General features: G+C 37.6%; 1 protein-coding gene across 8 annotated transcripts in view; it reads right to left on the bottom strand.

Moving 5' to 3' along the window:
• SGCD (sarcoglycan delta) overlaps positions 1-23,725 on the bottom strand; it is a 438,990-nt gene that overhangs the window by 125,859 nt on the left and 289,406 nt on the right. For 7 of the 8 annotated variants that reach the window (XM_072400493.1, XM_072400495.1, XM_072400491.1 and 4 more), the window contains one exon: positions 3,845-4,030. In XM_072400493.1, the coding sequence (XP_072256594.1) occupies positions 3,845-4,030 (186 nt within the window). Of the gene's footprint in view, positions 1-3,844; positions 4,031-16,763; positions 16,892-23,725 lie in introns of those variants that run through there. The other variant, XM_072400497.1, reaches the window with a different exon arrangement.

Genomic DNA, 23,725 nt, shown 5'->3' with positions numbered 1-23,725 from the left:
GAATGCGCGACCGATAATCCGATTTTGCTTGATGAATCAGGGGCTATGTCTAATCATACCTGGTATCAATTTATTCTTTGTTTTATATAAATCTGAAGATGGGAGCTCGAGTAGTTTAGAATAAGGCTATATTCAGACCGATGGTCATTTTGATGTATGGTTACTGCAACAGCAATTTGGAAATGGCTACAGTTTTTACAGGTGCTTCCTAGGAAGTATTGAATGAATATTAACAATTAAAAACCACTATAGGAGTGTTGTGGTATTCTTGAACAGCAGCCAGAGAGGTAAAGGAAGCAGTATCATGTAATTAGCACTTTTTATGCCGTGAAAATTATTTGGCAGACATTTAGAAAGGATTCCCGTTCAAGTCTATGGCAACCATTGAGCAGAAGACTGGTCATTGTATTGGAGGTGCCAACCAAAAATCACAACACAACTGTACCACTTGCTAAACACCTGCAAAAAAAGACTTTTTAATCATTTAAATGAGAAGGATAGAGTTTGGAGGTGTTTTCTAAACAGTAAAATTCTAGAAAACTGCTTTCCTATTCTTCCATATGAACAAAGTGTTAGGGTTCCAAGCTATCAAAAGTGTTTCACTTGTATTTGCAAATGTATGCAATACCAAAAAACAAACTGTTTTTAAACTTCCAGGTTGAATTGGGTTGTGTGCTACTTGAAAAGTGTCTTGGTGAATTTTTATATTGTAAAGGTGAGAACCTGTTTTCATTGTTCACCTAGATGATGACACAGGAGACTTAATTCTCACATTGCCTTATGGAAGAAATAGTGGAACATTCTGTATTTTTCAAAGAAAGGAAGCTATAGCAGATGCTATACCTGTATATAAAACTACACCTCATATACTTGTTATAAACAGAAATTGTCTCCACAGTCAAAGGTTCATGGTGTGATATTACTCCCCACCTTCCCAATTTAACTTATTCTGTGTAACATACCGCATCCTTCTTCTATATTATAACCCCGCTCACCCTCCTGCTGCATGTCTCTTCTATAACTGCGCCTCCTGCAGCCCCTACTGACTTTCCAACTGGGCATCCTGCTGTTTCTACATCACAGTTACTTTCCAAGTTAGATTTCTGAGTTAAAATAAAATTCCATCTATACTCCAAGAAGCCTGTGGCCTATGCTAACCTCCCCTCCTCTTTTTCTGATGGTAAGATTCCAGTTCCTGCTGTTTTCCATAAAGTGACAAAATTTGAAATAGCAACATTTTAAATAGTAGGTGACAAACCTGGGCAGCGCTGATTGAGCATAGCATAATAAAAATGCAAAAGCAAAGTTTACATTCGAAAAAAAGACGCAATTAAAAATGATCCGTAGGTGGTTGGAGTTTAATGGAACCTTTTAACGTTTCCTGTAAAATATGAGCTTGGCAGCATTACTTCCAGTATCTGGTATCGCTCCTGGCTATGGTGGTAGAGTAAGGCTTTGGGAGAAGGGAGTTAATTAAAATATGTTGATACTGTAAAGTGGCCCTGTTACGTTACTCAGTATGCATTTTAAAGTGACCCTATCACCCTAAAGTAAGCTCTATAAAAAAAAGAGGCAAAAACTTACTTTATTAATGTCCATTGTGTTGAAAACACTTGCTTCTTCTAGACCTTGGCACTTCCTAATAGATTCAATACCCAGTGCTCCAATGCTGCCCCTGCCACATGCTGTGGTTCCTCCCATCGGCTCCCATATCTTGTAGTGACTTACAACTACTTCAGGAATCACAATGTGTGGCAAGGGGAGATGGTATTCCACACACCTAGAAGAATGGAATACATACAGCAGCTGGAGAAAAACAAAGCAGTGCAACCCACATGCCACCCAAAAGCTAAGTTTATTACTTTTTACATTTTATTACAGGATCCCAATGGTGTATAAGAATCATTTTGGTGGCAGGATGACTTTGAAATGTATTTCTAGACAAAACTTTATTTTTGTGTGTCTTTTAGAGTCTTAAAGGGTTAGAACTTATTTCTGCCAATGTTATAGTTGAGATTGATGGGGAATTCATTTCTCTCTGTTCTGTCTTTTTGGAGAGAATTTCTCCCACTTAGGGCCAGATTTATTAAAGCTCTCCAAGACTGGAGAAGATACACTTTTGTTAGTGAACCTGGGTGATCCAAAAAAATGGAAATGATCTGGTCCAGGACAGAAAACATTTGCTAACAAATAGAAAATGACTTTAAGAAATCTATTACAGGGTTGTTGGACCACTGGTTCACTGATGAAAGTATATCCTCCCCAGCCTTTGAGGGCTTTATTAAATCAGGCCCTTCCTGCCTAGTCTCTGGAGGCACATGTAAAGGTTGATCTAAGACCTTATATACACTATATATTCTCTCATCTAATGATTCTCTCTAAATAATTTGACACACCACCTATTTCAGGAGCAGGTCAAGATTTCGTCTACCCTCCTTTTGAGAGCAGGTCCCATGAGGTTATGAACCCTAAGTTATTTTCTTACATGTCAGTTTTTGAACTTGGTATAATTTACCATTTTCTTTAGTGGTTACCAAACCTAGATAACATATAAATCGAAATAAACAGTACAGTATTATAAATATATTATATATATCTTCTAATCTAGGCAAAAAATAGTGCCTTCCTAAAAAAAATATCTATCTATCAACATGACCAAGTGATCATTTGTGAAAGTAAATTGAAACCTATTATAATAAATATTATTTTAGGATGGATTCTATGAATACTAACACAATAATGCCAATGATTCTGAAACAATTTATTTATTTAAAATATGCAATATATAGTCACCTGTTGTCTATGTTGCTGAATGCACAATTTTTGTTGCTTAACGCATATCTACCTGTTGTTTGATGTTGATACTTCATGATACAATGGAGACGTAAATTGAATATCTCTTTTTGCAAATGTTCTACTAATTTAGGTAAAAGTCTCTGAAAATTCCCTGAGGAAGCCAATCGGCGAAACATGTTGGCGGGATTAAGATGACAGTATAGGTATATGATCACCCAAATAAGAATGCACAATACGGATATTGCACAATTGATACTTTGTATACAACTTTACCTGTACTCCCAATTTATGTACAAGATAGTTCTATTTGCATGTACTTTTTGCAATTGAACATGAAATGGCTGCATATCATACCATGCTTTACAATTGTTTACTCCCTAACTTGAAGCAAATATAAACCAACTTATTTACCAAAATGCCCCTCTTTCTCTCATTTCCGTTATTCCTATCAGTTGTCATAATCAGGGTTGGCATTAGGCACATCAAAGGAATATTTGGGACAAGCCCACTCTATATTTTTTTTCTCTCTCTAATTGACAGAGGTTTTAACCATTTCATATTCCAAAATAGCTTTAGGTAGTAATATAATTTATTAGAAAATGTCCACTCCTATAACACTTTCCTAACAGTCACATGAATTCTGAATATAATAAAGAAGAAGGGAAATTCTCTATGGTTACAACAATGGCCACAGAAAAGCAATTAACTAGCAAGTTGTGTGTGATATATCTCACAGCAACCTCTGAAGAGAACTATGCATGCAGGGAGACTGGAGTCTTTTTAGGTACATATCAACAATTGTAAAACCAGAATTAAAAAAATATATTATTGGCAGTGATACAAATAAAGGTTTAGGATGAAAAATGCCTAAGGCATTCAAGTAATACTAAAATAATAAATCATATATATTAATAAAATCTACAATCACAAAAGAACATATCTGTGTGTTTATATTCTGAACGGTAAAAATAAACACCCTAATTCTCCCTTCATTTTTAAAATGATCCCCACCAGCTCTTGCTCTAGTTTGGTTACCATGGTTACTTACAATAGTGAAGTTCATGACTTTGAGTATCCAGATGGTCATGGCAAGGTTCACCAGGATGAGTATCATGAGGAGCAGAACGAAGAAGTACAGGCATCTCTTCCTCCAGCCATATATCCCCACTTTGTAGATATGGGGTCCCTCGCTGCTGGAGAGCGTGCTCCTCTGAGCATACTGTTCCTGAGGCATCTGTAACAAAAAACACAGAAGGACATGTTAGAAATGTCAGCATGAAACTTACTTGTTTATTGACAGGAGAAGCATGCAAAACATGTGCAAAGACTTTGTGCCTGATGTATGATAAATCAATATTTTATACAATACGAACATATATAAGGACTATATTGGGAATTCAGCTACAAAAGGTCACATGCACTTTTTATTATAAATAGCAGAGATGCCTAATATGTGCCCTGCCCACCTCCAGTTTTAAATAAAATACATATAAAATACATGTAAAACTACTACAATGTTTTTTTTTCAATACAGCATTCATTTCAGTACTCGCCTTCTCTTTGGTACTGTCCCCTTGGAAATTTGGCACAGCAGCTGCCCTGCAGTAATAAAGCCAGCCTACCAGTAGGTTGCTCGATTTAAAGTATTCATAAAGTTTATGTTTAAAAACTATTTCGGGGCTAAATGAAAGGTGTAATTCTTTTTATGACATTTGCTTATAACGGTACGTACTCCACTGCCTATACTAACCCCCCTTCTCCCTGTTCACTTGTAGGAACAAAAAGAAAAGTCCCAGTGAATCAAGTCACATAGATTTACACAGATCTAAAAACTCTGTACCCACAAAATGTTTTGCTCCCCACATACCTAATAATACCAGGTAATTCTCAAGCAGATGAATAGAGAAGAAACCGCGAGGGATGTTTCAAAAGTTGCAGGTGATGGGCATTAATGGTTCCTATACCTATTTAGGGCAACTTTTTGCCATGGTAAAATGGTAGTCACAAAATTACCCAATAGAAGTTTTTTTTAAAAACTTGATTAGGCATAAGGATGGGAAAAAAATGACTTACTGAGAGGTAGTTAGAACAGAAAATTAGAGTCATATAAATGTAAAATGGGTTTGTATGCACCCCTTATGCTTCTATCCCAATTTATATAAAATGGTTCATTGGGACACACGCTCACATACTCCAGCACAAGTTTCCTTTGCTGCATTCAGTATTCGCTCCCATCAAAAGTGGGAGCTTTCCAGGTGCTATATTTTTGTATAATAATATTTTATTGAGTCATAGCAGAGACAAATAGGAATAACAACTATTGGAAAATTGGTATTGATAAAGAAGTGCTAGACAAAAGAAATATACAGCCATTTTCCACAGAAGAGAGGGAAAGAAAGAAGCATAAAGAGCAAATAGTAAAAAGGAAAAAACTGGGCTTATCCAACGATCCCAAGTATGGCGTACAACCGTGAGGTGACTGAGTGAATCAAATAAAATACACAGGTCCAAAAATGTTTTACTGTAGGGTAGAAACACCAAATTTGAGACGTAGTAAATTATTTACCACTAACCCCAAAAGCAAAGTGGAGAAGCAAATAAGGTAAGTGTAGTAAACCTCACCGGCACCATATACCGTTGTAAGAGCAATCCCACTAAAGCCGTATTGATCAAAACTATTGAGAGATTGTTGCCACCTCCTGCCTGTCACCTAACCCCCAGGTCCATTGCAGGTACTCTTCCCGCAATCTCATATAGACTGAGTTAACTTTCAGAGCAGCATGACATTGGTAGATAATGGAGATCTGACCTCTAGCGGTTTCAGTGGAGAGACATGATTTTTCGCCTTTAGGAGGGGCGCAGTTTGCACAACCATTCATACATGAGTATCTCATGCTCACATGCTATATTATTAAACATAGAGTAGGCAGTTATTTAATGTTCATCATGTGTGACTGATTAAAGCTCTCCCCCTGATCAACATCTGAATGGTAAATTCCACACCAACCCAGAATATCTTTATTGTACTTGTCCAGGGAATGAAGTTCCCTGGCCCTCCGTTGATGGGCTTATACTCCTGGTGAACCAGACTGGTACCTGCTGGGGACAGTCATCTTTCATTTATCATATGAAAACATTAGTAAAATAAAAAGGGGGAACAGATTAGTCTGTAACTCTTCTTAACACAGGTTGATTTACGTATTCCCACTTATCACCTACACTATACACAATTTGTGGAACATAACACATTCATAAGATGGAAACCTCTTCTATGTAATAAACAAACCATAAAGTCCCTGTGGTCATTATGACACAGCTGATTCCACAAACGGAATGTGAGGGTATTCCTGATGGAATAACTGAGGCATACCGCACATTAGATTTTTAATAGCTACAGGCAGTAAAACACTTGAACAATAATTGATTACCGTATATTGAACTCTGGGTAAAAAGCTACATGCATGGTTTTAATACATATAATTGAACTGTTTGACCTGCTAACTCAGTTAGGTTAAAGTAAAGCATATTACTTGCCTTCATTCACAGTCTTGAGGACTAATTCCCTTGCCAGGTCCATATTGATAACTAGTCCAACGTAGTCTCTTATCTATTTATGTAGTCAAACATCTAAGCCAAATCATTACATACAAAGCAAAACCAACTCTTGTCCTGACGCATATGTAAGGGGTAAGAGCCACAAAGTGACTTAAAAAAAAAAAAGCAAAAAAAATAAAAAAAAAGTAAAAAGTTATAAATGAGTATAATACCCGTTTAAATTTCCCAAGATGAGCACTGGATACGTAATATATATAGGCATAGGGGGGCCCAAATATCACTTTGTGTGTGCTGACCAATGTCTTTAGACCAATGTCTTAGATCAATTAGTTAATTAGGACCACTTATTTTTTCGTTTTAAAAAGAGCATTTTGTCAGTTTAAAATATTTATTAGGTCTTTGTTTTTCTGCTCATATTCATTTGCTTGCACATTTATTTCTCCATAGTTTAAAATTTTTTGTTTGTGTAAAAAAAAAATGTCCATTAATTGATTGCTAAAGTATTACATATAAAAACACAATTTGGTCCAATTATGCACTAAGAGAAAAAGTATTACATATATTTTATACTAAATGTACCTCAATATAAGAAAAATATGCAGTATTGTCAGTGAACACTCCCATTTACTTGATTTTGCAGTGTTTACCCCAAAGTAATTTTTGATGTGACATTTCACATGTTTGCTCTGGGATGTATTGTTTTTTGTAATAATTGTACACATTTGTAGTGTATTACGACAAAAAGGAAAAATTACCCACCACTATACATTCCTCCTTAACATCTGATTAGTCAAGGTATCAGCCAAAGAAGAAAGACATTGGTTTTGTCAGCTGACAATTGCATTATGACAAGGTGCGGTAAAGTACAACCTTTGTGTAGTACTGTAAAGCAGACCACAAAACCTCCAATATTATTGATAAAACATAACTGCCCTCATGTATATAGATAATTATAATAAAAGTATAGTAAAACATTATTACACATTTATTAGATTATGCAGTATCTCAGGGCAGTTTGTCATTTGACCTGTTTCCGTAGTAAAAGAAAATTTCTTATATGCCTTTCAAAAAGGTGTTTAAACCCTCCCAGACGCCTGCTGGTTAAAATGAGTGGTTAACTGCATGGCTGACAAATAGCTGTGCGAATATAGCCTTAAAATTAGGATTTACTTCTTTTTTTCCCATTCATGTAGCAAGCATTTTTCTGTTTTAGAAAGGAGCTGCTACTCATATGAGGGGAGGATATATTTATAGCTGAATTATTGTCATCCCTGGTAAACCCTTAGTCATTATCATCAATAAAAGAATATGAGTAACACATATTATAACTGGCTGTAGATCTGCTATATAAAAACTTGTCCTAGTTCCAATTTGAGTATAGTAGCATTAGTATGTCTGCTGCTGATAGGGTAGGGAGAGGCACGAAGCTGCAGGTTCTCCAAAAATGCACATGTACTTCTAGGGGACAGTTTCCATGGACACAGCTGAAAAGTACCTAAAATAGCATACATTGATTTTTGAGGTAGATTCCTACTTTTGTTTTAGTGATCTGTGGGTTAGCTAGAGTTAAATATAGCTTTAAATGTCAAGAAAGGGATTAAGGAAACAAAACCTGTACTTTAAATGGGGCATAGTTAGGAGATTGATATAAAGAACGATAAGCCAATTATCTACTTGTGACATTCCTAATGCCCATGTGTCCTGTTTTTTTTTACTTTTTTTCTCTGTGAATGATTTTATGTTCACTGGAATAGTTTTATATTCAAAAATTTTTGTCTGAAGACCTGACATGTCAAGGGTATATAGTAAACAATGGCATGAGGCATGAGGCATGGTATGAGGCATTCATCTCACTGACCACCACACTAATGTGCTGTAATCTGTGTATATACAAATTATCCTAGGGGTTCCTTGAAGACCTGAATGTTATTTCAAGGGGTTCTCCTGTGTAAAAATGTTGAGAAACACTGCTGTAGAATAACATGGTGCTAGGTGTACTTTTTACATCATACAATATTTGAATATAGTTATAACTTCCAAATTTCCAGCAAAAATAGATCCACATTATTGTTAGTATGCACAAACACAATATGACCCCCAATTATGGTTTTTCTTAAACAATAAAGATGAGGTTGCAGCAAGTAAACAGATGCCAAATGTGCCCAGTCCCCAAGTTGTGCAAGTTCACAAAACAGCAAGAAAATATGAACTCAAAATTGCCCATAGGCGACACTTTAAAGGCTCAGGTCATCAATCTAGAGTAAAGTCTGCCATTTTAGTACACTGTATACAGTTTTCTATATAATACATTTTTGTGAATCTGTTGCAATATTTTTTACGAGCTGATCCTGACAGCAACAGCACATTCTGTTTCAGGCTGGCAACATTAAACCCGCTTTGCAATTAGCAGCCTGTCATGTGCGCCCCTGCAGTTGTCTTTTGGGCTGCCTAGCATGAGGCACGCACTTTTTTTCCAGAAGTATTTTACTTCCAGAAGGAAGTCATCAATGGCAGCCTCTGAATTATCACAGGATGCTTTTATTAGTCTGTGTGGACACCCCTGCTGTAATCCTGGCATAAAACTTCAGGCACACACAAAGTGCAAAATACAACATAAATAAACCAATAATCAGTTTTCTTTTCTTGTGATTCTCAGGAATACATACAATAATGTTTCTGCAGATTTGTAATAGGCCTTAGGCTATGTACACACATTCGATTTTTGTTGTTGGAAAGGATCTTTCACGAACCTCTCCAACAACAAAAGACTGAGAGATGCATTAACAAGCGCTGTACATACAGCACCGTTCTGCTCTATGGAGAGGGGAGGGGAGAAGAACGAGAGAGCGGCACCCCACTGTGCTCTCTCCCGTTCACTTGTATTACAATCTATGCACAGGGGCATTAATAAACGACGTTGAATGAGCGCTATACTCACGTGAGATTACCATCTGATATCAGCCCTGAAGTGATAATCGGACGAGAATCATCTGACATGTGTACATAGCCTTGTTCAGACTGGACAAGAGGTTGCAGTCTGGTTACCACTTGCTCATGCCAGTGAATCCCTGCCTTGGGGGAGTTGCTACATGTAGCTTCTACCAGCCTCATAGAGAATAGAAGGGCAAAGTGCCAGCTGCTGGGAGTTGTGGGATCGCTTGGTCCCAGGGCACATCTGAACCTAGACTTTCCTCAGTCTTTAGAGAAGCACAGAGAATGCCACTGCTAACCACTTCTGAAAATGCTAGTTGCTTGGCTCATATGCTTCCCCCTTTATTTATTACTTCCTGAATCACTGGCCTAAAACAAATAAAGAGATCAAGTAAGTCAGGCTAATGCTGAGACAGTGGAAGAACTAACTTTTATAGTTGTTTTGGGTGAATGGCCCAAAACACCAAAGCAATAGGTCTGACATGCCAGCCAGGCATATAACATTTGCACATTGGATATTCACCTATTGAAACCACAATGTTTCTCCTAGGACAGGGTACATTAGTATACAGTATATTAGAAGTTTCTCCTACCACTAGACAAGCATATCAGAAATTCAGAGCTGTCCTCTGCCCTGTGCCTAATTTATGTGTTATCCAAAAGGCAGTATTTAACACTCCCACTTTTTATCTTGGAACTTTGGCAAAATTAGCCTTTGTGTTGTGGAGATCTGAGATTGGTAGTGGTAAAGTAGTTTAGAAAAAACAAAAACCCATGTAGGATGGAAACCACTAAGACAACAAAAATGCTGTATTGTCAACCCTCAACAGACAAATAATATGCCAAAAAATGTTATGTGGCCCACAAGGAGATGTTTTGTGTAATTTAAAAGTATGCTCAGTATATTTGCACATGTACGTTTCCTGCCAAAAGGAAGCTTTCCAGCACTGTGATGTCTGGACTACCATTCTTTAAAACACATCCATCTTCACCATTTTCCATGTTCTGAGACTTTAGCCATCTTTATTGCCTGAGCCATGAAGCTGTAACGTCTGTGCATGTGAATGAGAGTTACTTTATCCTGGTTGTTGTGCTGAGACTGTACACTAAGATGTGCATTCACACATGTTAAAGGAAACACATGCTTAGGTCTTGCAGTGCAAAACACTATGACTGTTAAAACGAAGGTGCGAGGATTAATTTCTTCACTCCTAGCGGCCAAGACTGACTGTGGAGCATTGAGGAAATGTTGAGATGCTGCTGGGGTTGAAGGATTTAAGTAAACCTGTTGCAATGATTTCATAAACATGCAAAACTGTGCAGCCAGTGAGACGCAACATGAATATGCAATATATGTGTCCTTTTTTTCAGTACCCTAGCAATGCTAATGCTAAATATGACCTGAAATATTAGAACACTGTTTAAATGTGACATTTAAACCACAGCTAGATTACATTGCAAGGGGAGGTTTCTGAATACCAAGTTAGATGGGAACATTCTGATGCCTGAATGATGTACTGTAAGCAATATTTGTTATAATAGTTGTAAAAATGTACAAAAAAAATAGAATGTTCTTCTGGTCAACTATAGAATGTGTTACTGCAGATCTTAACCTGATTTGGTTCTTTAGATTTAGACAATGATTGCCAAAAACCTTGCTATACCTCCGAGCATAGTGGGAGGATCTGCCTTGATGCCTTGACCAGTCTCTTGAGGGGAAATCTTGAGTGGGAAATTTCACTCTTATACAGTTGTTACCGGAACAAGTGCCACGTTGGAAGACATATCCTCACTGTTACTTCTTTGCAATTCCTCTTATTCTGTCTTAGTGCCAGTTGTCATCTGGGTAAATAGAGAGTGTATCTCTTTAGTGGGGGCGCAGAAAGGTATAAAACCTGACTCATGATCTTAATCTATCCAAATCTAAAGAAAAGCATTGTCCTTTTCATACACTTCCAAATGTGCCACACCATTCCCCACTATCATACCTTGGATAAACTGGTGGCTGAAAGCTGACCTTAAAGTGTAAGTTTACAAAATGATGAGGAATTGGAACTCCAGTTAGGTCCCTGATGGGGAAAGACAGAAAAACGTGATAGTGATCCTAATGGTTTTCTATTCTATCTAAAACTAAAAAATGATTGGGCTTAATGCACTTTGATACAATTTAAGCTCCATGCAAATTTGTTGGCACAAGTAGTGATGTTATTACAAGTTCAGGAGAATAACATTTTTGGAACGATCTGTGCACTGTTGCCAAGAAGCAGTTAAAAACTAATGAGATTGATTATGTCTCTCTGTTCTCTTCTTCTGTCAAAATATTCCTTATTATTACAGAAGAACTGCAACAAAACTGGTTGGCTTCTTCTGCTGCTTCTCCCTTCCCCATTGTAAGCTCAGCTGTACAGGGTTTCACAAAAAGCTGTTACCATGTTAAATTTGGGTATTTACATCAGTATACTTACTGATTTTCTTTTAAATCATACAAACTTGTATGAGTTAATGTCTTCTACCTAAAGTTTTACATTGATTCTGATATCTTTCTTCAAGGTTGAATTACAATTTGATCCATACTGTAGTTTATGATATTTTAATTCTACAAATTCCTATCTCCAGTCTTTTACCACACAGCCTATAGTTTTCTGCAACTTAATAATGCAGAATAAAATAGAATTAATTGACTGTTGTCTACTGTCAGCCAGACAAAACAGAATAAAAAAAAATAATGCATTGTATTAATAAATAAACTAGCCAAGGACCAGCAATTTGCAACAATATAAACACAACTTATTTAGAAATTGTCAGAAAAGCAGCTGTGCTGTAAGAATGTGGTTATTACAGAAGTGAGGTTTTTATTTGCTGCATTGTCTGAGATTCTTGCTAACAGCCTACTAATCCACTCTCATTTATAAAGACAGGACTGAGCCAGAACTCTGTTCATAAAGTATAATAAATACATATCACTCCGTTACATCCCATCCACAAAAAGATTAGAGCAAAAACATATATTCACAGTGACAGAGTCAATATTTAACTTGAGATAATCAAACAGCTCGATGAGACATATTTGGAAAAATATATATAAATTGTTTGTGTGTTAGTCTAGAGATCGGTGTACGGAATAAATCAACTTCGATCCAGATGGCTGGAAAAGCATCTTCCTAAGTGACTATTCAATTTAGCATCTATATCTGAATATCTATTCAATTTAATGGCAAAGAAATCAATTCAATGCTACATAAGCAGCTTTGCTTCAACTGAACATATTTTTAAACGATCTATACCAGTAAATAGGCAATGCAGGTAAATGTTTCATTAAAGGAAAACCACAGGCAACTGACATATTTTTATATTGGTTTACGTAAAATAGGTTTTGCTGACATTCATTGAAAACAAAGTTGATTCTTAGAAGAGTATTGAATAGTATTCAAAAGCTAAAATCCTGGAAGACAAAGAATAACTGAAATATGTTTCTTGATAGTCACATTCATGTATAAATAGTAAATACATTTTTTTAGAAATGTTTATTAAGTATAGTCACTGTAAACAAGAATGTATCATTTTACAAACCCTTTTCACAATAACAGCAGAAAAAGCATTTTTTTTTCAAACTGGTAATGGGGGTTAAATGATATTTATGATGAATAGACCACATGTGCTGCCATGTGCTGAGTGTTTGCTGCCTGCTATATGTGTGCGACCTGAATTTTGTAAGGTCACTGGATGACAAACTGTCAGCAATGTTAGCTCATTTCCAGCAGATTAGGTTCCATGCCACAAATTGTAGAAATTACCTATGGTGTAAACATAATCACCAAGCAGTCACATGGCTGAAATCTACATGTTATGACTAGGTGTACCTCTCTAGTCCCTATCATATTCCATCCCGTGCTCCCCTCTGTACCCAATGTACCTTTCCAAGTTGTGATTTGCTTTCCTGTTGCTCCCAGCCCCTGCCCCTCTCCAGTCTGTGTCCCCTTGCTGTGCTCCCCCAGGGTCCTTTTTTAGCATGGGTCACCTTCCTGTGCTTCCTACTGTACCCAGTGTCATCCTACAGCTTGTGTCCTCTTCTATGTCTGGTATCCCTTTCCAGCTTGTATCGCTTTCCTATGTAAAATGTATAATTATAATCCCATGTATAATTACTTTAAACCAGGGGTGTCACACTCAAATACACAGAGAGCCAAAATTAAAAACTTAGACAACGTCGCGGGCCAACCTTGAAATTTATTGAAAAAATTGAGGACGTTTTTCCTTCTTATTAGATATAAAAACCATTTCATATGGAAACAAAGAGGCTTTGCTTCACATTCAATCAGGAACAAGGCTATAAAGGAGAAGAAGGCATAAGTATTTTTTTTTTTTAAGAAAAAATCTTATGCCTCTCTCTATTTGTAGCCTTCTGAGTTAAATTTCAATGGTAACCTTTTTGCACAAGTTAACCAACTCTACTACAATTTTCTGTCTATAAATCAGTTCAATGCGGGGCCACAGATAGGCAGAGAGTCTGCTGGTCTAAAGACACGAGTGATGCCGGGAATTGCAGTAGCGGCGCTATTTCAATGCAGCGGCGGGCCAACTGCAGTTCTTATTTAGGATTTCTTTGGTGGCCAAAAAAAAAGACGTTGCGAGCCAGATTTTGACGTTCCTGATTTAAACCCTATCCTTAAAATAATTAATTTTAAATTTAGAAGCCACTTCTGTCAAAAATAGATCACTGATTCATCCTTATTTTCCCTTTACTATTTTTTTAATGTTGATTTTTGTTTTATATCTAGTTTTCTACTTGTTAATATTTATACTTGTTATTTGTTTTATTCTTTTTTTTTTGCTTTATATTTTGTACTAAAATCATAGTCATATTTTTTTCATCTCGGCCTACTGCCCTATTCAAATTTTCTGTACACAGTTTAACATTTTTTAAAACAGTAAAAATATTCCATTATAGCCTATTTGTGTAATTGATGTAATTCCCTTGAAAACTGCTGTAGAACTTAGACCTGACATTTAAAGAGGAACTAAACTGAAAACTGGCAAAAAGAAATACACTTACCTTCAATTCTGCAGTGGAGTCCGATCCATCCGGGGGTGTCTTTAATTGGGTCCCGCATCGTCCCAACATCCGTCCCGGAGCCGGCGCCACCATCTTCTCCTCTTCTTCCAGGTGCGAGAACGGGTGACTTTCTGCGCATGACCAGGACACACTCAGCCATGCGCAGAAGGAGCACCCAAGAGAATAATCGGGACCGCAAAGCCTCCCGGGATGCCTGACATAGGTATCCAGGGAGGCTTTGCGCTCCCATTTATTCTTGATCGCCTAGACGGACGAGAATTAGAGGGGCAGTGCTGTTCCCTTTTTTTTTTTTTTTTTTTTTAAAACAAAGGGTGTTGCCCTTCAATAAAAAAAACAACAGAATTATTAGACAACCATTTTATGTAAAGTGAACATTCTGAGTTTAGGTACGCTTTAACCAAAGCATAAATATGTGCTAAACATAAGGATTTGTCATTTAGCCACCAGGGGGAGCACTTAGAGGCTCAGTGCAATTATTCCATCCCTCACTTATGTTCATTTCCCAGTTCTGCAATGCGCAGAAATATTCAAACAATATACTTTTCTGTCTTATATACTTACAAATGAACTAATGAAAATGCACTCATATTTAGTTTGTTCCTTCCTGGAAAAACATGTGAAATAGCTAACAGATGTCACATACCCCTAGAAAAATCCCATTCATCATTTAGGTATGCCAGTTCTTAGTTGGTGTATGTTTGCAATACAAGAGCCAGTTATTGTTTCCAGCAATACTTTGTGTTACCAATGTATCCAAAATCATTCTGCACATTTCTGCCTTGGAGACACACAGACTGCTATATTCCCAAACATGGGATAATAAAATTTTTTGTAGAATACATTTTTTTTAAATAATATAGTATATAGTATTCTGGTCAGTTTATATTTTCATTTTGTCATTATATTTTAAGCTATTACTGCAGTCCAGATCCATTGATGGGATCCTTTTTCTAAATGCCTAGCAGTGTCTGGCTTTTGTATGTCAATGATACAAAACAAGCATGCAGGAAATAAGTCAGAAAAATATAAAGATTTGTTATATCTATACTCAGGTCACTAATTCAGAACATAGCAAAGTCAAAAATGTATCCATGACAGCAAGAATACTAGTTTTACCAGTGAATGCATATTTTTGAATTACAGAACTCATTTAAAGTATTTTTAGCAACTTTTACAAACACATCTAAGCACCACATTGCATATATATATTTTTTACAAGCCTGCTCCTTAATATTTTGGATACTGATATAATACAAAGATTTGTGGATTACCACTAGAGGGAGCTCTGCCTGTAACTGAACATCATTTGCCCTCCTTGCTTAACAACTGTTGGGAAATCAGCCGCATAGAAAGTGCATTGTTTTCAAAAAGTCATAGATTGGCATAGTAAAGGTGCGTACACACTTCCAATTTTTATCGTTCCAATCGAACGACGAACGATCGAATGGGCAAAAACTGGTTATTAAAATAGTAACCAACGACGCCGACGAACGAGGAAAGTCGCTGGAAACGAACGACCGGACCGACGGATCGGATTGGACGACGATCGTTGAACATCGTTCGTGTGTACGGTCGTTCGTTGATCGTCCATGTTCAGAGCATGCGTGATGAACGAACGTCCGTTCACTTTCCTGTTGTGCACATAGTTCCTCTATCGCTCAAACGATCGTATCTATTGTGTGTACAATATCTACGAACGATCGTGTCGTTAACTCTATGTGCAGAATCGTTGCTATACGATCGTTCGTATATATCGTGCATGAACGTTCGTCGTTCGTTTTCCAACGATAATAATTGGAAGTGTGTACGTAGCTTAAAACACAGTTAAGTATATGCAAAGCAGGAGAATGCGTATGTAATTTGCAAACACGTCTGTCCCATGTACATAACTGAAAACTAAACATACATTTTTTTTTAAATCAACATGTTAAAAAGTTTACACTGATCTCTTTTACAAATGCATTAAAAAATAATACCCTATACTATTTAAAATACTCAGGATATCCAACAAGTGACAAGGACCAAGGACGATAAGAAATAAATATGATATTTGTAGTACGGCTGTAGCACTGAAACCAGGGACAAATTCAGGGACAGCAATTAATCTTCCAAGGACAACTCTTCCAAACCTAAGAATGTCTATGCAAATCAGACAGATCTGGCAACTATGTAAAAGTTTATTGTCCCAATACTGAAGGCCCTGCATATTTATAGGAAGAAATCTTTAAAATTCAGGTCCTTAAAATCAGGGACAGCTGCCATCAGGTTTAGAACAAGGCCTATAATTCAGTGTGCATGTAAAAAAAAGGACTGCATTACAGAAAATAAAAAAGCTAGGCTAAGAGTTCGGAGCCCTATGGTGTCCTACAAGGCTATGCTGTGTGTGAAGTATATATTTAGAACTTACCTTTCAGTATCCGGATATAAACAAACACTGTGCCAGCACAGCAGAGGAGAAGAAGCTTCAAACACTTTCTCTGTACCCAACCGGCAAGGCCTGAGCTCTATAGCTCGCTCTGCCTGTCTCATATTTTCCAGTTAGAAACTTGCAGCCAAGACCCTGCCCAGCCCCAAAGAATTTCCTGGATAGCTTTCCCTCTATTGAAGCCTGGCTGCCTATGTGTAGTAGGGACACACTGCCAGCATCTGCAGCTTCTCCTGGTCTCAGATCCCTGGATAAAGTGGCCGAACACATGTTTTACATTACACAGCTTCCTTTATTGCCTTCTGATAGCCAACGGGGCCTGGTTCAGTGCTAACGATAATGGAAGAGGATAACCCACAAGCTACAGATACTCCTAACCAGTTCAGAGAGAATCTATTTTCCCTACTATTGCAATGTTCTTTGCAAATATGAGCTTTATTTAAAACAATTTAAAGTAGATCTAAAATCAGATGTTTTTTCTTTTAAATTGCATGAATGCCATGCAATGTGTCAATATAATACGTCCATGTATTTATTACCTCTCACAGCATTTTCCATAATGACGCCCTTATCTGATCTTCTTTTCATTTCCATGGTCAAGCATCATCATGTAAGGCCATTATCTACTTCCTGGATTCAAATACTGGCTCAGAGATGAAACAATCTTGTAATACCTTTGTGCTTTTGGAGATTTCGGCTGTGCTTACAAAATGTCTCTTAACCCTGAGCACCACATCCCCAAAGTTAACCAATGAAACAATAAAACTTTAAAAATAGGACTTAGAAAGTGCTTTTACAATACAATATTATGCACGTGTGAAGAATACCCTTTGCAATATTCTGAACTTTATCACACTTAATAATATACAACTGGGCTCCTTGTACTAATGATGTTAAGAAGAAATTGGGGAAGAACTGTGCACTTCACAGTCAGAGAAAGTCTTCAAAAGTAAAAAAAGATTTTTGTTGCCTGACACCAACTTGATATAACAAACCAAGTGATCAATGTACAAGTCTGAATGGCAGATGGAGATGCATAAGCTGCAAAAATAGTTATCCCAAGTTTTCATTATAATTTACAGTTATAGTGCATTTTGATATAGGCTCTCCCACCTCCAGGGTACCAGTTTGTTGTTTAATAACTGGGCAGGTTTGTTGTTACAGGAAGAGGAGAGAAGTGAGCATTTACTATAAAGCAACATAGGATTTAGAATTTAAGAACATTTGTTGTTTTAAGGGCTTGTTCACACACTGACAGTGGAGTGGTTACTGCTTTGCAATCACTGCAAAAAAAAAAAAAAAAAAATAGGCAGCACCTGGCCCCATGGAGTATTTTCAGGAGCCATTGTAGGCATTTGATGAACACAAGCATACTACCCATCTATACTACTGAATCACACAGCCAAATGAGTTGAAGAAGTTACACATTCCTCTCATCTGCTCTGTGAGGTTGTACAGAGATTTCAAGTGGACATGTGCTTTTCACACAGGGCAAAACAACAAATTTACTGGAATTGAACCAATGAATCACATGTTCCTCCACACCTACAAGTACCACGTATTTCTTTGTCACCTAGTGCTAAATGGAATTGTTAAGTAACAAATCAACAAATGTAAATATATGTGACTAGGAATTTGGAAATGTTGTTTCACCCTGAATGGACTATTAGAGATTGTTTAAAAGTTAAAAAGAGAATGTCTGAAAGTAAACAGCTTCTGCTGTGTTCCATGCCATGCCATGAAATGTTGTATTTGTAGAATAAACATTTTACAATTTACAAATTGTGACAAAGATATGAACCAAAAAAGCATAAAGGATATAAATACATATGTACTTGACCCAAAACCATTAGAGTTTTCTTTTTATGTAATTTTTTCTTCTTTAAAGGAAACTTTATATTTTCCTTCCATTTCATTCTCATTGTGTCTGTTTTTTTCTCAAATGCTTTTTCACTGATCATTGCACATGCCAAAAAAACATTGAAAATGGATTTAAAATGGAATGAAATTGTTCAACAGCTTTCTATTGTCTGTAAAAAGATGGAGCCAGCAGGATCTATCATGCAGCATGCAGCAGATTTGAAACAAGAAAGACAATACAATAGAATAAATACATAATGCTAATGATTATCTGCACACACAGGCAAGTAAAGGGAGAACTATGGGGTGCTTTAGTTTCCCTCTCATTAAAAAAATAAAATAAGATTAAATTCAGACAGAAAACAGGTGTAGTGCACACATCCTTCTACAAAACAGACTTGGCGCTGTAAAATGCTGCAGAACACACAAGCATTTAAAGCCTTGTGCTCGTGTACTATTTTAAAAAAAAAAACAACTTCACTGGCATGTTTAAAGCTAAACTCCAGAAAAAAAAAATCCCTTGCAGTGTGGCTGCCCCAGTACTTTAAAGAATAAATGATTGTTTAGGTCTAGGGGAAATCCAGGCCCCTCTTTAATCCAACCTCTAGGCTGTGGCCTGGCCCGCATTGTCCTCACTTATAATGCTGTAGCCCATCGCTTGGTAAGCGATGATGTCAGTGATTGGGACCACAGCACACAGCAGTCTATTTAAGAGGGAATGCTGCAGAAGCAAAAACTAAGGAAAGTTACCATCATCCCTAGATCTAAACAATAAACCATTCCAGTGTGGGTATAACAAAGTACGGCAATTACCTTAGAAGTGTAATTTTAAAAACAATATTTTCCTTTATTGTAATCAATTGTGTAGCAGGGATCACTAAAGGACCATTCAGGAACAACTATTGTCTTTTACTATGGGGAGGATGCATTGGGGTATCTCCTATATGCCATCCTCCCCCCTTTAATGACCTCCACTCTTCTGGAAAACATTTCTACAAGATTTAAGAATGTGCAGATTAGTACCTGTTGGATCAAAAGAGGGTTTGTGTAGTCAAGTACTGGTGTTGGAAGAGAAGACCTGGCAAATTTAAATTTATTCCAAAGGTGTTCAACAGAGTGGAGTGGAGTTCCTATACACCAGGGGTAGGGAAACTCTGCCCCCCTAGTTATTTTATTGTTGGATCCGGCCTAAGTGAATTGTCACGTTTTTGTGGGGTTCTGGCGATCTCATCAATATCATCGAGTTCCTGCACAGTAACCCAAATTACTATGCCTAAAGAGCAGAAGCAACACGCAGCTACCAGTCTACAGAAGTTTGACCTCGTCGTCAAGGTCAACGTCGTGTCTTCAACCCCAAATGGACTGACAAATTATTCTTCGTCCAACGCGGCAACAAAGCCCTGTGTTTAGTGTGCAACAACACCAACAGCACTTTCAAGCGGTCGAATCTCAAGGGGCATGTTGATGCCAAGCACGCGCACACGTACAGAGACTACACCGGGGATAAGCAGAATACTAAGGCTGCTCGCTTGCAGTCACGGTTGGAAAAAAACTTTCTTTGAACACCTTGTTTCTTCTGGCCTAGCGTGACTTCTTGACCTCCTGAAACCACCTAGTAGTCCTAAAAGTTTGCCAACCCCTGCTATACACCAGTTTTAAAATAATGTCTTTGTGCACCAATATTTGGAGACCTAATCATATACTTTTACCATCTACCATTTCTGTACATCTCTGTGCATCTTTGTGTCTAATTTCCTAGCAGATTTAAAAGATATTGAACATAGAAGAGACCTACCATTCCAAAGACTCCCCCCCCCGGGCCCCCCCCTGCCGTAAATGGATCAGTTATACATAACTAGTCCTTTGGGTTGCCTGTTACCATGACTTATAAAAACGGCACTGCAGGCTGGTAGAGCAAAATGAAAACAAACTAGGCCATTCAGTTTGACATTCAAATACCGAACTGATGAGCTGGTGATGTCACCCTCTCCCATTAGCCTTTCATTGTAAAATATGTCAGCAGCTTACAGAAAACAAGATGCTTCTTATTTCTCAAAAGCATATGTAGGTATGTAGCAGACCTGGTGGTTTTTTCTAAAATTTCTCTTTAACACACATGCAATTTCAAAACATCTCTCAGACCTACCCCTCCTCTTCTCCTTTCACAAAGTCTAAAACTGCTTTTAACAATTGCAATAGCAAGTTGAATTTACATATTTATCTTTCTGCATCACATGAACACATCCACACACCATCTTCACAAATGTTTTTTTGAACTGAGCAAATCTCAGGTTGTAATGCGTCCGTTGAGAAGACTCTTTTTATATCTGTTCGTCGGTGAAATCGGCAGCTGCTTTGCGGGAGATTAAACAGACTCTGCCAAGGGTCAAGGGAATGGAGAAAAGCGCAGCTTATAATGCAGGTCTCTTGCCTGACATTAATTACTGGACACCGCAGGAGCATGGGATAGAAACGGATGGTGCAGAAGAAGTGGGATAAGTAGGAGCAAGTGAATCCATTAGAGACCTCTGATAAGCCTATCACTATCTTACAGCATGCGGCTATCTCTTTATGTGCTGTTTCTCTACAAGCTAGAACAATAGGAATGCTGAGAAATTTCATCCAGGAGAAGCTTAAGATCTAATTTTTTCACATAAAGCTCTAGAAACCAGAACAGAAATAAACTTTCCTTAAAGGAGAATTTCGGTTTATATGGAGCATCCTCACAAAAATAAACCTCATTTATGAAAACAATCCTCTTGAGGATTTTATATATATATATATAAAGGCATGTGTGAATATTATGGCATATTTCTATCTGATGTTATAAAGGCTGTGAGCACTGTAATTCTGACAGGTAAAGGACACTCTTAAGGTGCGTACACACTTCCAATTTTTATCGTTCCAATCGAACGACGAACGATCGATTGGGCAAAAAATCGTTCGTAAAAAAGTAACCAACGACGCCGACGAACGAGGAAGGTGCTGGAAACGAACGACCGGACCGACGGATCGGATTGGGCGACGATCGTTGAACATCGTTCGTGTGTACGGTCGTTCGTTGATCGTCCATGGTCTGAGCATGCGTGATGAACGAACGTCCGTTCACTTTCCTGTCGTGCACATAGTTCCTCTATCGTTCAAACGATCGTATCTATTGTGTGTACAATATCTACGAACGATCGTGTCGTTAACTCTATGTGCAGGATCGGTGCTATATGATCGTTCATATATATCGTGCATGAACGTTCGTCGTTCGTTTTCCAACGATAATAATTGGAAGTGTGTATGTAGCTTTACTTTGCTCATTAAAGGGGAATAAAACCTTACAATTAAAGAGATTGTGGGCAGGTTGGTTCTTTATTGCAAAGGAAACTAAAAAAATATTAAACTTATCTGCCCATTCTCAATCTACTCTCTAGTCTACCCATGTGTAGCTTAGTGTAAAATCCCAGTTCTGACTGATTTGAATGAATGATCTCCCAAGTGCATGTGTGGAAATTATGTCTTTCCAGGCTGGCCAAACAAGATGGCAAAGGATCCCGAACCTAGTGGAGAACTGGGTGAAGATGCTGGTGAAGGAAAGGGGAGAGGTCAGTTTAGCTAAAAGAACTGCAAACACTGAAATGGTATCATGAGTTGGGAGCAAATAAGAGTTTCTTGTGAGGCCCCTGGTAGGGATTATTTCAAATATCTTCAACCCAAGCACTGGATAAAGTCTTTGTTTGAGAGCGGTTTCACCAGGTTTATCTGTTCTGTAGCATATCTGTTTTCGGACTCCACTGTCGCCACAATGGATCTCTATACTTTATGCTGAACTGAACAAATTGCAATTTCGGAGAGATCATAAATATGTGGCTGATTGGGAGAAAGATCTTACTTGTTCCAAGACCCATGAAGCATTGAGTCATGTGTGGTTCAAACTAGCTTCCTGCTCCATTAATATTGTAACCATTGAATCTGCTTACAAAGTTATGACTAGATGGTACATGGTACCGGTACGCCTGAAACACTGTGCCACAACTGGTTAGGGGTTCTGTTTCGGGGACTGTCAGGAACTGGGTTCGGGTATGCATGTATGGTGGTCTTGCTCCTTCGTAATCAGATTCTGGGGTCGGGTTTTTCACCTGTTGAATAAAGTGTTTCGGTTACATATACCCAAAATCCATGGCTGGCACTATTACATTTCAAACTACAGAACCTTTCCAGGGCCCAATTTAAGTTGTGTATACACGTTCCTGTAGCTGCTACGCAAACAATAGTGAATGGCTGGAAGAAACAATTTATCCCATTTCATGAAGTTAATCTTAGAATTGATAACATGTGCATAAATAAAAAGTTGTCTAGTACGTTAACTGATACTTATTCTAAGTTCATACAGGTTTGGGAATCCTGGACCCAATTTCCTGTAACAAACTTAAATATGTTGGTTTTGACAATGTAGTAAGATGTTCTCCTGGCAATTTTGGATTGTTGCCACTGATTATCTTTATGCTGTTGTTTAAGGCTAAATATTGGTAATGTATCCGGTGTTCAAGTTTTTTGATGTTTGTTCATAGTGTCTTCCCCCTTGCCTTTTCTTTTCTTGTTATTCCCCTTTATTTGCTTTTTAAACTGCACTCTATACAAAATATGTATATGGATGCTGTTGTTAACTTAACTATATTATTCTACACTGACCTCTACTGTACCATCACACTTCTGCACTGATCTCCACTGTAGCAATCAACTTCTGCGCTGATCTCCATTGGTCCCCACTGCAGCAATCAAATTCTTTACTGACCTTTTTTACTATCCTAAAACACTTTTATTTTGTCCTCCGTAGTACCTGTACACCTCACCACTGATCAATATTCTACCAGCACTCTTTTTCACTGTCCTTCACTATAGATGTCCACTTTTCCATTAATCCTCATTGCATTGGTCTGCTTATCCACTGACCACCACAGCATTAGCAAAACTTTAAACTGACTGCTAACATTGGTTACCAACACACTGCTTTATTGGCTGCCACTTCAACAAAATTCACCTTTCAAAAAAAAAAAAACTTTGTTAAAATTTAGAAAGTTATACTGTATGATCAT

This window comes from Pyxicephalus adspersus, chromosome 2 (genome assembly GCF_032062135.1).
Source record: "Pyxicephalus adspersus chromosome 2, UCB_Pads_2.0, whole genome shotgun sequence".
NCBI classification, from domain to species: Eukaryota; Metazoa; Chordata; class Amphibia; order Anura; family Pyxicephalidae; genus Pyxicephalus; species Pyxicephalus adspersus.
Note: the sequence above shows the minus strand (reverse complement) of the source record. Positions and strands in the feature narration are given on the sequence as shown.